The following is a 17,160-nucleotide window of genomic DNA, read 5'->3' on the forward strand; positions in this document are numbered from 1 at the left end:
ATCTAGGTATTGTTTTATTGCTGTATATGATTTTATAAGTATTTATTATCTTATATTCAGTAGGTTCAAGTGGCACGTTTAGGTTCCAAAGACCTGTAGATTGAAGAATCTTGCTTTTTGAAATATGCAATAAGTATTGTATTTTATGATGATTTATATGTATGTATGTGTACTTTTATGGCAATACGCAGAATAAAGTTATTTGACTGACTGACTGACTGACTGACTACCATTGGGAATCCGACCCTGTACTGCACCTTTGCACCCGGCCACCCCTGTGCCACCCAGTGTGACCTTTTGGTGTAGGCTTGGACCTTGCCCTACACCTACCTTAAGTCCAAGAGATTGGTCACGTAAGTCGCTGTACTCTCCATGTATGCAGTATTTGTTTTTCCTCCATAGGATAACATTGCAGCTTTTAAGAACTGCACTGTGTCAACTTTTCTAACTGTAAAGATTTCTATTGCAAAACATACTCACCTGATTGTATTGATTTTGGTGCCAAAACATATATAAAGATACTTGTTATTTTGTAAGCTAGAGTGTATCTCCTTATTTAGCCCTGTATTTCATTTACTGACTAGCAGATGTCGAACACTCCTCTCTAATAAGCCTACAGCTGCTCGACCACCCTACCCCCTAAAAGTCTACCCTGGGATTTCTAGAGCAAGCCCTGTCCACTAGTAAGAGACCCCTGGGCTCTGCATGGTATAGCTTATTTTGATATACCATATAAAGAGTCAGCTTCCTACAGTGGGTTTCTAGGTTCTGCATTTTTGGGGTGACATTTTATTTCAGACAGGACTAATAGCATCTTTAATTCTAGTCATTTGTTAACAATGTGGTACCTAAAGGCCAGAGATGTGTTCACAGTCTCCACATCTGTACTCTTTGCCCATCTATTTGTGAGAGTTTAGCTGTCTCTAAAAACCAGGGACCTGCGACTGAACCAAGCTCGTTTGGATAATAGACATAGCGGAAATGTTAACAGAAATCTGGCACCTAGTTCAGGATGCTATAATAATGTTTAAGGCTGTATCACTCCAAGAAGATGATAGCACCTAACCACATCTGTTTACTGCCCTGGTAAACAGTCCTTTCCTTTCTCTAAAGTAAAACTGTACATTCAGAATACTGAGCATTATTTACTGTGTACGTTTGAATCAGAGTTTCTAACTCTGTGTGCCTGTTCTCACTACTGTGCCTGTTCTCACTACCGAGACAGCCAAGTGGTTATTGGGAGTAACTTGGTTATCCAGCTGGGGAGCATCAGTATTGTGGCTTTAGGGCACTAGTGGCAAACAACAGTACTGACACAGGATAGTGCCCAGTAATCACTGACTGCCTCATGACACCAAAATAGGCCTCAAAGGAACAGCACCTTATAGCACAGTAGCAAGTGAACAGAGGTGTGAGGTGGATGAAGAGGAACCCCTCGAGGATGGGAGCATGAATTTGTATCTCAGACATTTACTGCATGTTTTAAAGCAATCTGAAAACATTCAGACAGTCCCAGTAAAAAGGAAGAAGAGATTGTTGGTTGAATCTATTCTTTCTTTCCTGAGAAGAGATTTTACAACTTGGAAGCATTTGCATCACCAGAAATCCATTTGACCTGTAGGAATATACCGATAATATAAGGTGAGGAGCAGGCCACTTAGCCACAATAACCCTGCACTTTCTTGTTAATGCCAAGCTCCCTTTCAAGGTAACCAAGTACGAACCTAAGAGAGGTTACTGGGCAGTGTGTCTTGAGTTGAAGAAAAAGAGCTGTGGAAATGATAAATCAGTCTCTTGCTGTTCCCTCTACCTCAAGGGGCACCATCATGTATGTCATGAGGACTGGATCTATACCAGAATTTTAGGATAACAGCTGACTATCTTAATGAATCTCATGCAGATTTTTTATACGCACATGTAACACACTCAAATATCCTGACTGTCTTAGATATGTACAGAGTGGACACCCTCCTTCTGTTTGATAACAATGAGGAAGGAAGCACAACTATCCGACAGACTCTAGTTTCCCTAGCTTTGAAGGCAGCCACAGCACAGCACTTGTGGGAACACAGATTAATATAATTTCTTTAAAAGATAATTAAGTATCATACATTTTAATCTTGTTTCTGAATTTGTTCAGAGCTCCAAACTTAAGTAAAGATTTTATTGAAGCCATCTAATATAACACATTTATTTGATAAATTAAAATGCCATTAAACATACCTCCATAAAAGTAATATTTGCATCATCCTTGTTAGACTACTATTTAAGCAGTCAAAACAACACTACGTGTGTCAACCAAAACATATAAATGTGCATTCAGTAATCCAGTAGTTAAAAGAAAGCTAAGCACAAAATTGTGCAGTTATTTGGACGTTTGAGATGCTCATATTATGTCAGAGGATAAGTTCATTTGATTATGAAATCCTCATGTGCTCTAGTATTAAGAGATAAAACTAGTTCATAGCTGTAGGAAAATACCTTCTTTCTTGGCATGGTTATCCCCATTTTCTGCATGTTGTCAGTGTGTTTGACTGTGTTCACTGGGACCCCAGTGATTATGCCCTCTCCCTTCTAACTTGGTAACTTGTACCTTTACACCCCAGATTTGGCATACTGATACCCCCATGTAAGTCCCTAGTATACGGTACATAGGTACCCAGGGCATTGAGGTGCCAGGGGATACTCATGGGCTGCAGCAGGTATTATGCCACCCATGGGGAGCCCATGCAAAGTGCTCTACAGGCCTGCCACTGCAGCCTGCATGAAAGGGTGCATGCACCCTTTTTCATCTTATGTCACTCCACCGGGTCAGTATAAGTTACCCCTATAGCCGGCCCACCTAGCCCAGATGGCAGGGTGCAAGTACCTGTGTGTGACGGCACCCCTGCACTAGCAGAGGTGCCCTCACGAACTCCAGCTCCACTTTCATAGACTTTGTGAGTGCAGGGATGCCATTTTATGTGTGTACTGGAAATAGGTCACTACTTATGTCCAGCTACATAATGGTAACTTTGAACCTAGGCATGTTTGGTATCAAATATGTTAGAATCATACCCCAATAGTGTTGCCAGTATTGGTGAAGTATGATTACATGCACTATGGGGGCTTCTTAGGGGGCCCCCATCATTGCTCCTACTAGTCTTCAAGGGTTTTCAAGACAGCCCCAGCTGCTGCCACCCCTCAGATAGGTTTCTGCCCTCCTGCTGCTTGAACAGCTCAAGCCCGGGAAGGCAGAACAAGGGATTTCCTTTGGGAGAGGGGAGTAACACCCTCTCCTTTTTGAAACAGGAGTTACATGGCTTGGGAAGGGTAGCCTCCCCAAGCCACTGGTATGCTTTGAAGGGCACATTTGGCGTCCATCATGCATAAACCAATCTACACCAGTTCAGGGACCTCGATTCCCTGTTCTGGCGTGAAACTGGACAACCGAAAGGGGAGTGACCACTCACCTGTCCATCACCACCCCAGGGGTGGTGCTCACATCTCCCCCAGAGTGTCCCTGGGTTCTGGCATCTTGAATCCAAGGTTGGCAGGGATCTCTGGGAGCATCTGAGTGGCCAGGCCTGGCAGGTGACGTGAGACCCCCCTCCTGGTAAGTGGTCACCTGGCTAGGTGCCCAATCCCCCTTTCCGGGATATTTAGGGTCTCTCTCTTGGGTGGGTCCTCAGATACGGCTTGCAAGATTCTAGCAGGACTCCTCTGCAACCTCCACTTCAACTTCTAGCCACTCGAACCGTGACTGGACCCTCCAGGAACCGACAATCTGCATCCACGAAGGAGACTCTTCTTGCAACATTGTTTCCACAGCTCCTTCAAGCTTCTGCAACATTTCCCTGGCTGTGCATCCTATGAGGATGGCAAGTCTTCAGTCTGCATGAGAAGGAAGAACGAATCTCCCTTAGAGTGAAGGAGTTACACCCGTGCATCCACAGGCACCTGCCGCAACAACGACTGGCTGCGTGGATCTCCTCTCATCCAAAGCTGTGTGGATCCTGCAACACAGGTTGTGGTCTGGAGTAGTCATCTTGGTCCACTCTGCCAGCTTTCCAACTGTGGCGGGGGTAAGCCCTTGCCTTCCCACGAAGGACAGTAGCCCTGTGCACCACGTCTCTTGCAGTGCCAAGGCTTGTTTACATCTCCTCCAAGGGATCTTCAGGCTACATGTAGCTCCAGCCCTCAGCACCCCTTCCTGCGACGCACAGCCCTCTGTGTGGTTCTCCTGCGGCGTGGGACCCTTCTTCAGTCGTGCTGCGTGGGCTCTTCTGCAACTCCTGTGTCCCCCTCCTGTGGGACTCCTGTGGGTGCTGCATCTGCTCCTGTGGGCTCTCTGTGTTGCTGAAGGTCCCTTTTGACTCCCCCTCCTGGGCTGAGTCCTCCTGGGCCTTGCTGGTCCTCGGCAGCTCCACTTTCCGCCAACTGAGACATCTGCCTTTGCCAAGGCTTGTTGGGGAATTTCTCCACCGACACCAGATTGCAATCCTCCTTCCAGCGTGGGACATCATCGGCATCTCTCGGGAACTCTGCTCCAGGGCTGCAGTGCTCATCACTGTCGACCAACTCCTTCAACTACAACTGGGTGGGTAGTAGCTCCTACTCCTCCTGGACTCCACTGTGACTACTGGACTTGGTCCCCTCTCTCCACAGGTCTTCCTCTCTAGGAATCCACTGCTGGTTTCTAGCAGTCTTGTCTGGGTGTCTTATTTTCCTCTATTCCTTCCTTTTGGGTGGTTTGGGAAAATTCCAGTGATATACTCCTGCTCTCCTGGTCGCTGGAGGATACTGTGTTACTAACCTCTGTGGTTTCCCAGCTCCTATACACATTCCACTTGCTTAGGTGGGGGTCCTGGGTTCGCATTCCATTTTTTTAGTATATGTTTTGGGCTCCCCATAGGGTCAATACTGTCTAACTGCATTTGTACTGTTTTCTAACCTTTTCTATGCCTACTGCTGTTAACTAGCGTATATAATTAGTGTATTACTTACCTCCTATTGGAGTGTTGCCCTTCTAGTATCTTGTGGTATTGTGTGACCAAAAATAAAGTACCTTTATTTTTGTACAACAGAGAGTTTTTTCATTTGTGTAAGTGCTGTGTGACTACAGTGGTATTGCGTGAGCTTTGTGTGACTCCTAGATAAGCCTTGGCTGCTCATCCACAGCTACCTCTAGAGAGCCTGGCTTCTAGACACTGACTGCGCTACACTAATAGGGGATACCTGGTATAAGGTTTAAGTATCTTAGGTACCCACAACACACCAAGCCAGCTTCCTACAATGGCCCATGTATTTATGGCTGCCTCTCATATCAGCATAGATACAGAATGTTTACAATATAATTGAAAAGGAATATAGAGGACAGTGTAACCCTTATCCAAGACATTTCCCGTGTATAATTATCATCGATGGATTTCAACTGTATGATAAATACAAATTGCTTTTAGTCAAGTGAGTTCAAGGTATGCCAATCATATTTAAACACGAACTGCATTCATACGTCGACAGAGCTGATGGTAGGCTTGTCCTCACATTCCAGTTACCTACAGCCTAGAAATGTACAAACGTTTATGTGTTGACAATCATCTGGGTCTCAACATGTACTTCAGTGCCCAATACATTTCAATCATCTCACTCCAATCTAGACTAATTCATTAGGCAAATCCATTGACAGCGGGCAGTACAAAATTATGCAAAGGTATTGAAGTCTACGAAATGCAAGAACGTTTATCAACTGGATAATTTGAAAAATGTTTTCTGCCCATAGCCTAGGTGGGTCAAAAACACTAATTGTTGCACTTATTTCAATATCAGGGTGTACTCAAATGTATTTTAAGGATATTATAGTATTATTCAAATCTAAACTTTATGATATGGACTAATTTGGCATAGAATTGTGTATCCCAGTATTATTCTATGTGTCAAATACAATTTCTAATAAATTAAGATATTGATACAAAATATCCTTAGGAGCCAAAGGAGAACTATTTACAAAACACTATTCAGATCATATCACATATAGATGTGCATATTTCAACTCAACATCACACATCAATCATAGATACTGGTAATACCATGAACAAATATCAGAATTGCATAGGTGATTGTTAGGAGAGACTTAAAGAACAATTGTTTTGCTTACCAACAGCTCAGCATTTTTCCATATGTGGTAACTGGCTCTGTAAATGGGTTCCATCTTAAAAACCCATAATTATATGCGGTGCTGGAAAATACGGACTAAGACCACAAATTATATAATTGCTGAATAAAACGCTAAGTACATAAGCCATGTTGGTGCTGAAATATGATAAAGAATCAAAATGGTCTTTCACATGTATTTGAGAGGAACAAAGAAAAAGGAAAAAAATTGCTATTCCAGAAGCCGTGTTGGAATATGCCTGTTAGATTTTGCGTCAGTACAGAATAGTTCTAATGTACTTGGAACAGTCAAGTATGACTGTATGAACATAAATAGATTATTTTAAGGCGGCATTTTACAGAGGACAATGATTCTGAATCTAACAAATGTCACAATGTTGAATCCTGAAAAAAACAACATAGGTAACAATTATTGTAGTGAGGTATCATTTGCAGAAGAGGCTAAGCCTATATTAACCTAAGCATCATTATGCACAAATATCCCAAAAAATAAATCATATAAATATAATCCATAGCAGAATATATAAACCTTACAGTCACAGGATCATACCAAGTCCTGAACAACATGAGCATAGATGAATAATACTTGAATGGAGAAATCATTGGTGAAAATGTTAGGCCTACATGGACCTACCCACCATTAAAAAATACCTCAGGGAATTAATCATGTAAATTAACGTCACTAGCTAGGTGGCTCAGCCACTTGAAAGCAGTAGAGCAGTAGATCAACACGGATGATTAATTTTACTATTTTTATTTAACTTACATCATGCGGATAATATTTCACTACAGTGTAACCTATTCAGAAATAGATGTGTCTGAAATTTGTACCAATGAGAACACTGCTACATGAACTTAAAATTGATTTTACAACAATCAGCTTTATTAACCATTGTGCCCCATAAATTTGGCATGTCAGTTATTGCTTTTGCCATTTTTCAAGTATTTGCTACCATAACATTAAGCATAACATTTTGTAGTATATGTTACCTAATATTTTGGGGAATGTCTGCACCTATGATGAGTTCTATATTTAAACAAATTATACTAGCAGATCAAGTGATTTCACGATTTTGGTTTAACCACTTATGTTTTACCTGATCTTAATCTGTGATTGCTTGGCTCATACAATTTTGCTATGAAGTTGATTTTTATGATTAATTCTCCGAGTTAATATTTTTTTTAATTTTTTAGAACTTAAATCTTATTTTTAAGAATTTAGGTTTAGGAACTTAGGTTTAGAGCATAGGCCCATATAGTTTCGCCATTTGGACCTATGGTTCCGGCAAACAATTCTTAGTCATCTCATATAGTTTTATATCAATTCTCTGAGATGTTTTTCCATAATAATGTATAGGTTAAAGGAGGCTTACCTTCTGTAAATGATACCTCAAGACAATAATCGTTACCTGTGTTGGGTTTTTCACGAATCTATATTATGACATTTGCTAAATTCAGACTCTGTGGCGTATATAAAAATCTTCCATAAAATAAGCTATTGGTGTTTATATAGTCAAAAATTTGCCTGCTGCACGTTCATTAGAACTGTTCTCTAATGAATCTTAATAGTAATATTCTAAAAAAGCTTCTGGAATTGTGTGAGTTTTTTATTTCTTCTCTTTCTTTGTCCTTCTCCTTGACTGCATATGATAGAATAATTTTGATTCCATAACCAGACTTCCACAGCATCATGGCTAATGTACTTAGTGCTTTAGTTGTCATTCACATCATTTCCGGTCATAGCCGGTGATTTCCCGGCACCACATATAAATACATCTTTTTAAGATGGCGCTGATTCATAATGCCAATTCTTCATGTGTGGGAAAATCCCATATTATTGCAAGGCACAGCGCTTGTTCTTTAATACTCGCCTGACAATAACCTATGCAACTTTGGTATCTGTTTTTAGTTTTATGTAAACCTATGATAGATATTTGAAACCGAGGCGATTTATGCAAGTATATATGCAATGTCTCTAAATGCAGTGTTTTCTAGATTGACTAGCCTTTGCCAAGGCCGATAACCTTCCAATGTACAATTGCATATTGAGACGAAACATGCAAGTCTACAAATAGAATGATTATTCTCAGATTACTGTTGTCCAGGTTTGACTAATCTTGGTTTATCTGGAGAATCTTCTCAGTTTTGGTGATTTTACTTGGGACATCCTTACTACTAAGGATATTCAGGATGGCAGCTCTAATTTGATGCTGTCTTACTTTCAAAATTACTTTCTTATATACAGTTTTTTTATCTGGTGTGATCAATTAAGCTTTTTTGGGCCTGTGTGCTACTAATACATGTCGAACATCTATTGGAAATGCACAAGTCTCCTTTGGCTACTGCAGATAATGCAGATTACTTTATTTCAAACTGTCTTTAAATCTTAGGTTAACCTTAGGTTATACATTACTTTGCTAATGCGTCAATTTAATCATAAGGCTTAGATTGGAATAAATGCTGCAATTATCTTTAAAATGTACTTGAGCACAAGCTGAGATCGAAATAAGTGTAACACTACTCACTTTGCACCCACCTAGTTTATGGGCAAATAACATCTGTGAACATATCCATTATATGAACTTTTTGAATTTTTAGAACTTTGTTCCCCTCATATAAGTTTTACTATCCTCTATCAAAGGACTAGCCTAATGAATGATTCTAGCCTAGGATGTGATTGTTGAAACGTAGAGGGCACTGAAGAGCATGTTGAGACCCAGACAAGTGCTATAACATGACCCTTTGTGCACTTCTAGGCTACAAGTAACTGGAATTTGAGTACATAGCCAGTCATAAAGAGTATATATATATATTTTAAGATAAAATAGTTATTATACCTATTTGTACAAAGAAGTGCACATATCTAAATATATACATATAATGAAATTATAAATGTTAACATATACAGTGATATGCAGTCCATTGCTTTTAAAGTATGGTGGTTATGTGGGAAGGAGCCAACTGTCGAGTAGTCTTCTGAAGATAAGATAGTTATCTGTGGATCTCATATTTGGGGGTAATGAACTCCATAGTTTGGCTGCTTGAACAGAGAAAGATGTACCACCTATCATCTTTTTCTTGATGGTGGTATTTTGAGGCAGGATGTAAATCTTGAGCGGAGGTTTCTTTTTTTTAAATGTATTTTGTTATTTTATTCCTGATGAAAAGCATTTCTCGTCCATTTAATGCTTTGTGGATGATACAAAGCAGCTTAAATGTGGATCTTCTGGCAACTAGTAACCAATGTAGAGCCCTCAAAGCAGGGGAGATGTGGGCTTGCGGCTTTACATGTAGGAGTGGTCTGGCAGTCGAGTTCTGAATATGTTGTAGTTTTTTCATAGTAGATAGAGATGATCCATGGTAAAGGCCATTGGCCTAATCTAGTTTAGATAGTACAAGAGAGATAGTAGCCTGCTCTTTGTGTGGAAATTTGAGTTGGGGGAAGATGCGTGTCAGAATTTTCATGGTGAAAATGTTGTTAATTTGTACACTGGAGCATTCATAGTTAACTTTGAGTCCATGGTAATTCCAAGGTGTCTAACTTCCTTAGATACTTTAGGAGGTGGTCCCAGATCATCAGGCCAGCTGCAGAGTGGGTCCTATTTTTTTGATCGCTACATGTGAGTATTTATATTTTGGAAGCATTTCGTTTGAGGTGTCTCCATGTTATCCACTGATCAATGGCTCTGAGGCAACTGAAGATTTGTGAGTTTCCAAAGTCTTTGAGGCATTCCAGTTTAAGGAGTTTTTGTGTGTCATTGGCGTAGTTGTAGCATGTGAGTTAAAATTAATTGATCTTTACCGATAATCACATCATATAAATGTTGAAAAGCATCAACAAGATGATTGAGCCTTCATGGACCCTTACTTTTGTGAAATCGGGGTTGGATGAAAAAGGGGGAGTATGGATAACATTTGTTTTGTTTTGAAGGTAGGATGTGATCCAGTCAAGAGCAGTGCCCTCTGCTGGCTTTGTAGAGTCTTTGTATTAGAGTGTCACGGTCAACTGTGTCAAAGGCTGGCAGAGGTCCAGGAGAAGTGGTGCAGCAACTCAATTGCAGTCTATTGTGTTTTTAAGATCATCCCAGATGGTGATGAGGGCAGATTCAGTGCCTTTTCATGGTCGGAATCCAATTTAGTAGTTTGAAAGTATGGAGTTATCTTCAATGAATAGTGACATCTGGGCGAAAGCTGCTCTTTCTATCAGCTTTCCCAGGGAAGGTTCATTTGTAATTGGTCTGTAGTTGTTGGGGTCATGCGGGTCCAGGTTTGTTTTATTTAATAATGGATACATGTATGCCTTTTTAAGATCTTCAGAAATTATTCATGTAGTCAAAGAATTATTGATGATTCTTCTTACTGCTGTGGCAGCAGAGGTAGATAAAAGAATGTTCTTGAAGATGCATGGTGGACAAGGGTAAGAAGGGCAGTCGGAAGGCGTGCTTGCTTTGACCAGATTCATAAATTCACTTTGTGATATTTGTTTGAAGGAGTGCAGAGGCAGGGTTGGACTACTTTTGGAGGGGATGTTTGGAAACAGGTTGGTGCTGGTGGATGTCCTTTGTTTTAAATTAGAGACCAATGTGTCTGCCTTGGTTGTGTACTGATTTGCAGTTTGTCTGTGAATTCTTGAGTAACTGGATGAGTTACTACCATACACTTAGGTTTTCGAAATTCACTGAGAATTTTATAAAAACAATTATTTGCAGATATAGCGTTTTAAATTCTGTCTGAGTAGTAGCTTTTTTTTTTTTTTTAAGCTTTTTTGATTGATGATTTGTATACTTTGTTAAGTTTGCAAAGGTGAAGTTTGTCTTGAATGTTGTTTTTTAGTTCAGTGTTTCTTCAATGTGCTTGTTTTCTTTTGTCCTGTTTTGTTTTTCTCAAGGGTATTAGTATATTGAAAGCTTCCGATAGCCACTCGTAAAGTTTGTGAACAGAATTAATTGTGTCTAGATATGAGTTGACTGTTGTGTTTCTAAGTATTCAAAATTAAATTTCTTCCATGGTCAATAGGTGGATGTATGTAAGGTTGGGAAAGTTACCAAATTGTGGCCTGACCATGTGACTGGTGTGATGCTTTGAACAGTAACTAGTTTTGGGTTTGCAAAAATGACATCTAAGATGTGTCCAGTGATGTGTGTGGGATTATGTACAATCTGATGTAGGATCAATGTGACTAGGTCAGTGATTATAGCTTTTGGATGGGGAATATTGGGTTTGTCAAACCAAATGTTTAGGTCCCCAAAAATGCATAGGTTGGAGTATAACGTAATAAGGTTTGAAATTGTGCTTAGAAATGTGTCTGGGAATGTTGAATTGTTAAGTGGAGGTCCTTGAAGGAGGTGAAAGTTACAGGAGGAAGTTGGTGTTGAGTTGCACTTGGTGATGAGGGACTCACAACCTTTATGGAAATGTTTTCTGCTTGTTTGAATATAACAGCTAGTCCACCTCCTCTTTTCCCTATATAGTATTGTGTGATGGATTGATCAAGCATTTGTGAGCATGCAGTTCAGAGATTCTGTTTTGGTGGGGGTATAATTTTGTTTTGTGAAAGAGTGATCAGTATATTGTGAACTTGTAGCAGGTGAGTCATTAGTGCTGATGTTAAATGTATGAGGGTCATAATAGTGTTGTTTTTCTGTATCATACTCCTCATCCAGCAGGCTGAGAAGGCATAATGTTGTGTCTGAGTGTGTTGGTGGTGGAGATGGTGGTTGTGAGTCAGATGGTGAGTAATGTTCTTTTTGTAGAGTAGCCTTGTTGTGTGATAGACATGGGGATGAGAAACAGTGGCATGTTGTTTGTTTTGTTTGTGCCTGTTTAGGATGGAAGGAGTATGGGTTAGGGGTGGCGGTGGACCATGTAGGTCATAGTCTAAGGCTCTAATTGTGCAATGGATGAGAGGCAGGTGAATGAATGTTGCTGTGTTGGGGTGCTTATAGTAAATGTTGGTGAAGAATGAGAATTTAGGAGTGAAGTTGATTCAGGATTTGTATGATTTGTGTAGTCATGAGGGTGAGAGTGGGTGTGACAGGAAGTATTATGAAAGGGTGTGTTTTTTTGATGTGCTGGTGTTTGTGCTTAGTTTTGTTTTTGTGAAGCAGTTAGAAGAGATATTGATGTAGTGGTTTTCTGTGAAGGATTTGTATGCGAGTTACTACTGGTGACTGGTATCTGAATAGTACAGGGGGTGATGATATGTTTTGGAGAAGAGTATATGTGTTGTGTAAGAGGGGATGGACAAGAGTTATGAGTGTTAGATTTGATCACTGGAGGAGGGAATATTAGTCGTAAGGCGGAATGTAAGGATTGTATAGTTGTGTGTAATTGGTAAAAAGAGGAGGAGGGTTTTGGTGGATGGTGTGATGGAATGCTGAGTACAGGTTTTGTGATGATAAAAAAGGGTCTGTTAGGAGGAAGTAGAGGATAGTACTGGTGTTTTGTATGAATAGGGAGTGTGTGTCTGGATGCATTAAAGGCATGTATAATGTGGGTTTGTGTTGCGCTGGTGATGTGTGGATGTGTTAGTGGTATAGGATAGAGTTATGTTTCGTGGGAGAATGAAGGTGCAATAGTGTTGTAGTTGTAGTAGAATTGTATACACATGTGTTTTGTGGTGTTTTGTAGTGGCTGAGAAGACACTGAAATCTGTACGAGGTTTATTTGTGGTGTATGAGTAGAATGCCTTTGCTGATACTGTGCTTGGATTCTTGTGGATGTGGATGGCTAAAGGCGGTAGTTGGTGAGGGAAAAATTGGGAGGTATCTCTGACCCTAGGCCCTACCATTCCCGAACAGGCCCAAACAGGCAGCAGCCCTTGTCCTCACCGCCCTTACTCTTGGCATCCGGACTGAGACATCCTGAGCCCTAGGCTTAAATAATCCTTTTGCCAATGGAACCCTAGCCCTAACCAATCAGAATCCTAACCTTAAACTCTAGAGTCAATGGGAGACCTGGCCCTATTAACCAATCACAGCCCTAGCCCTAACAGCCAATCAAAACCAAAGCCCTAAGCCCTAACCCATAGAACCCTTGAACTCTGACTGAATGCAATTCATATTCAACATATGATTGGTCTAATACAGAGGGATCCAATCAAGACGATTATACATGTGAAATGTCTTAGGGTAAGGAATACACGATCCTCTATATTACCATTCAATTACATTTTAAACATGATATAGCTATCTGACATGAGAGACAATCAGATATACACAGCTATGAAATACTTTCATCAATAATATTAAAGTACATAGGGATCTCGTACTTTTATGAAGTTATTTTCTACTGTAATATCAGGATCTCAGCAATCCATGAACACAATTTTGTGTGCAGCTTTCGTTTAACTTTTTTTTCACAAAATTTACATTTGTATGTGGTGGTTGACAATGTGGTGTTGTTTTAGGATTACTTGGTCAGTAACCTAACAAGGTTTTAGGATGAGTTAAGTTTGCATGCATGACTTATGGAGATACAATTAAGTTCATGTTATTGTATACATGTGTACTTTTGGATGGCTTTGATTAAATTTTGAAGGCTTAAAGTAGTTCTGGAATAAAAATGAAACATGTTGACAGAGTCAATATGTATTAAGCTTTAATTCTGAAATGTTGTTAAAAAAAAGTCTCATTCATGGAGTACCTATTCGGAGTGGACATTAGAGTGACTGGAAACTTAATCTGACACTTGGTTTGTTAAACACTTCATTGTATCAACAGCAAATGAGTGCCTCTCCCATTCAGGAGCTGTTTATTTAGGTGTTCATTATATAACTACCTGAGAGTGCATTTGTAGCTGTCTCAGGGAGAAGAGCATGTTTGATTACTCAGCGGAATACCAAGGGAACACACTGTTCTAATCATTGCTGTCTACGTGAAAATTGGTTTAATATTTATTTTCTATAGCACCAAATATGAAGGATTTCAACCGGTTTGAAGTGATTATTATTTATAAATAGAATGCGATTCAAATTAGAAGAAAAAGATAGACTGTACACCCACACCTGCATACATGCACAGATCGCAGGTGGCAACAGCTTGAGCCTGATGGGGGATGCTGAGTACTCTTGGACTGAGCCCAATGTTCTTTAGTGATGGCCGAAGGCTTGCTTGAATGGGGCAACCTCGAGGTTTTTTCTAAAAAGCAGGTAAGTTAGTTGTGCTGCTAAGGAGGAAAAGAGTTCCACAAACACAGACTACACAGCCCAGTGGATCACCGCCATGATGAGTCTTCTTCTGCATCAAATGGTGGTGTCACGGTGCTCTACCAAGAGGCAGTAGATTTACTTTAGGATAGGTTTTGTGATCTTGTTATTTTGTTTGAATCACCATCAACACAACTCATTTTGTAATCTGAGGTTTATTTTGTTTTTTTGGGAAGGACTTTGTAAATAATGTTGCAGCAGTATCAGCATGTCATAGCTTGCAGTTTGGTTGTGGCACAACATATTGGAAATGCTTATATTGAAGCAACTTAGGTGAATCTGTGCATGATAAAATTATAAAACAATGCTCTGAAAACCCCCCCCTGATAAAACATTTCACAAGGAGCTTAGGCAATCAGGGTAGTCACAATGGGTAGAGATTAAAGCAAAGAAACTCTGTCAACACTGAGTAGTGCAAGATTTGTCTTGTGGTTTCAAATAGAATGCAGTTTGAACAGTAGAAGGGAGATTCAAGACAAGAGACCTCAGAAAGATAAATACCGTTCAAAGAAAACTGGGATGAGGAAATCCATTTGCCTTATCACAAAGAAACATGGTCATAAAGCTTTAAAGGAAGAAGAAAAGCATAGTATTTGCAGTAACAATAAGTAATAAAAGCACAAAGCCCTAATTCTGCAGTTTTACTTTATAGCTAAGGATATGATACCTCCTGCACGTGCTACCAAGTGCCTTTATAAAGTGTCACTTACCAATAGTGAAAGAGGCCTTGCCCTTCAGCAGCAGCTTGAGGCAGTTTGGCTGGTTGTAAAGGATGCTGTAATGCAGAGCTGTGTGTCCATCTGTTGTCCTGCGGTCCAGATTCCCCCTATGCAGGGAACGAAGAATATGTAACTAGCTAACTCTCCATGAAGGAACATACCCATGTTACTCTGTCCTCGTCCAGCTTCCCATAATCTCTAACCCATCTCTCATTCAATAATCTATCATTCTCACTGTAGCATAGTGTATCTCAGCTCGCATCATTTTCCTCTCAGTCTGTAGCCCATGTGTCCAATTCCTGTATCACCTCTCCCCTACCCTGTCATTTGCCTAGCATTTTCTCAAAAGAGCAGCCCTGTTCTTTCCGCAGGTCTATGAATCATCTCTCCGACCCTTAGCACCACCTCTTCTATTTATTTATCTGGCTTTTCCAGTACTTTTTACATTTGCGCAGAAACAACTTGTTAAAGCTGTGGTGAGGATGATTTCTCATTAAAATGCAGATCAAGTTCTAATTTTAAAATTACATTTACTGTCCCTATTCTGCACCATCAGGACTGTGCCCCAAAACTCAATTTCCAGAGCCACATGTGCTAGTCCTAGCCAGAGTCTCCCAGTTTTCAGTTAGGTCTAATCAGAACCTGTCCAGTGCCACTCAGTCCTCCTTCCAGCTTCACCCTGTCTCAGGCTCCAATTGCCCGTACCGGTCTAATGTGCATCACCAATATCACAGCACAAGTCACCTAAGGCCAGATGTATCAAACATTTTTGCAATCGCCAATGGGCCGTTTGCAATCGCAAAAATGCATTTTGGTATGTATCAAGTCTAATTTGCGAATCAGTAACTTGTTACCGAATCGCAAATTGGATTTGCGACTACATACCGATTCAATATTAGGAAGGGGCGTGTCCAGGGCGTCCCTTCCAGATACCGAATCGTAGTGGTGTGAATGATTGTTTTGTGACCATGAATGCTGTCAAAACAATTGCAGTTACCGCCACTTTCAAATTGGTGGTAACCCATTCGCAAAGGGGAAGGTGTCCCCAAGAGACCCCTTCCCCTTTGTGAATTCATGCGAAAACATTTTTTAAGAGTAGGCAACAAGGACCACTGCCTACTCTTAAAAAATGAAAAGAAAACTTTTTCTTTTTTAAATGCATCCGGTTTTCCTTTAAGGAAAATGGGCTGCATTTAAAAAAAAAAAAAAAAAAAAGATTGCTTTATTTAAAAAGCAACCACAGACATGGTGGTCTGCTGAACCCAGCAGGCCACCATCCCTGTGATTGTAACCATTTGCATTGGGTCGCATGAATATTAATGCAGTAGGTCCATTTGCGAGCCCTTGTGAATCGCTATATGAAACTCCTGGAGTTTCATACATTCCAATATCGATTACTTAATTGAGATTCATAAAAAAAAATCGCTATTTGGTAATCGCTATTGAAAAGAATGATACATACGGACCCTAGTCTGTCGTTAGAGTATTCCTCACCTTGCCACTTGCCAGCAAATCTAACCAGAACCTGTCCAGTGCCACAAAGTCTCACCATCCCTTACCCATTCTGAATGATGAAGTCGACAAGCGGTAGAGTGGCCTCATCTGCAAGACGCACTGCCAGGTGTAGTGCAGTCTCACTAGGGTCCTGTCAGGGAGAGAAAAGACAAGGAGAGTGGATGTCAACAGAATACCACAACTCTATGGGACATTGTAGAGTAAATACATGACCATGAGTAGAGGTTAGGCCACCCCAGGGAAGGATGGAACGTTCTACCAATCAGTAAGGACCTAGATACAGAACAATAATCGAAAGGATCTCTGTGCAAGCACGCCCAGGCCCTAGGGCTGGAATCCCCTCCATTGCCAACAAGATGCTTGTCTCATCAGAAAAAAAAAAAACAGTGTTAGAGCATGTGCAAAACTGGCTCAGGCGTTGGTTTTTTCCTCCCCTCTATTTAGACACCCTTTCTGCTAGCAGACATAATTGCATCTTTGGAGTATGTTTCTACTTTAATGCTAACAAATCACACATTTCAATTTATTTTTACCCCAGATTCCTTTCATGGCTCTCTGTGTATTCTC

The 17,160-nt window shown here is 40.4% G+C and overlaps 1 protein-coding gene across 1 annotated transcript in view; it reads right to left on the bottom strand.

Moving 5' to 3' along the window:
* ASAP3 (ArfGAP with SH3 domain, ankyrin repeat and PH domain 3) overlaps positions 1-17,160 on the bottom strand; it is a 303,602-nt gene that overhangs the window by 54,416 nt on the left and 232,026 nt on the right. The window contains exons 18-19 of the mRNA XM_069224120.1: positions 16,638-16,723; positions 15,070-15,185 (exon numbers count right to left, since the gene is read on the bottom strand). Coding sequence (XP_069080221.1) covers positions 15,070-15,185; positions 16,638-16,723 — 202 coding nt within the window. The remainder of the gene's footprint in view (positions 1-15,069; positions 15,186-16,637; positions 16,724-17,160) is intronic.

Source organism: Pleurodeles waltl, chromosome 3_1 (genome assembly GCF_031143425.1).
Source record: "Pleurodeles waltl isolate 20211129_DDA chromosome 3_1, aPleWal1.hap1.20221129, whole genome shotgun sequence".
Taxonomy (NCBI): domain Eukaryota; kingdom Metazoa; phylum Chordata; class Amphibia; order Caudata; family Salamandridae; genus Pleurodeles; species Pleurodeles waltl.